This window comes from Seriola lalandi, unplaced genomic scaffold (assembly GCF_002814215.2).
Source record: "Seriola lalandi dorsalis isolate HSWRI2012SDOR001 ecotype SW California unplaced genomic scaffold, Sedor1 jcf7180002054656, whole genome shotgun sequence".
Classification (NCBI taxonomy): Eukaryota; Metazoa; Chordata; class Actinopteri; order Carangiformes; family Carangidae; genus Seriola; species Seriola lalandi.
Genome location: NW_019525209.1, coordinates 18,785 through 19,622, shown reverse-complemented (window position 1 = coordinate 19,622; position 838 = coordinate 18,785). Strand labels below are relative to the sequence as shown.

Sequence of the window (838 nt, the reverse complement as noted above, 5' to 3'; positions counted from 1 at the left end):
AGCTGATCGTCCTTCATATGTCTGGTACAAGAACGGACTGAAAATGAAGGAGGAAACATTTTCCTTTAGAGTCTCTGTTAATGATGACAACAGCTATTCCTGTGCTCTTAAAGGACGTGAGGATCACCGCTCCCCTCCAGTGTGTGAGTTTACTCCACAGTGTCACTAATACAATGTTAAACTTAAACCTTCCACTACACAGTTTATGTCTAATATTTGAGCAACCTTTGTATAAACTATTGACTAAATAATATTCACTTCCACTTTATAAAGTCGTCCTTGATTTAAAGTTAAAATGAGAATAAAACACATTTTCATATTGATGTTAACTTCTCCTCATATTCCCTCCTCCAGATGCTCCAAAGCTTCTCTCTGTGTCAGTGAGTCCCTCTGGTGAGATAGTGGAGGGCAGTTCAGTGAATCTGACCTGTAGCAGTGATGCTAACCCAGCAGCTAATTACACCTGGTACAAGGAGAATGACCGTAAACTTCCCAGTCAACAACCACAGCTCTTCTTCTTCAGCTCCATCCAGCCCTCTGAGTCTGGAGAGTATTACTGTACAGCTGAGAATGAGATGGGGAGGAGGAGATCAGCACACGTCTTTATTGATGTAAAATGTGAGTGAGTAAGTTTATTTTAAAATCTATATAAAGCTGATTAGTGACCAGAACTATGTTTTCCAGCCATAATGTTTCTCATGTTGCCTTACACATAACTATTAACTGTGACTCATTAAAATACAACATGTAGCTCTGCAGTTAAAGTATGTTGTTAATGTTTGTTGTTCCAGATGCTCCAAAGCTTCTCTCTGTGTCAGTGAGTCCCTCTGGTGAGATA

At 39.7% G+C, this 838-nt stretch overlaps 1 protein-coding gene across 1 annotated transcript in view; it reads left to right on the top strand.

The window, feature by feature from the left end:
* The window catches only part of LOC111665619 (B-cell receptor CD22-like), a 30,696-nt gene that overhangs the window by 26,247 nt on the left and 3,611 nt on the right, over positions 1 to 838 (top strand). The window contains exons 12-14 of the mRNA XM_087177802.1: positions 3 to 143; positions 355 to 618; positions 792 to 834. Coding sequence (XP_087033928.1) covers positions 3 to 143; positions 355 to 618; positions 792 to 834 — 448 coding nt within the window. The remainder of the gene's footprint in view (positions 1 to 2; positions 144 to 354; positions 619 to 791; positions 835 to 838) is intronic.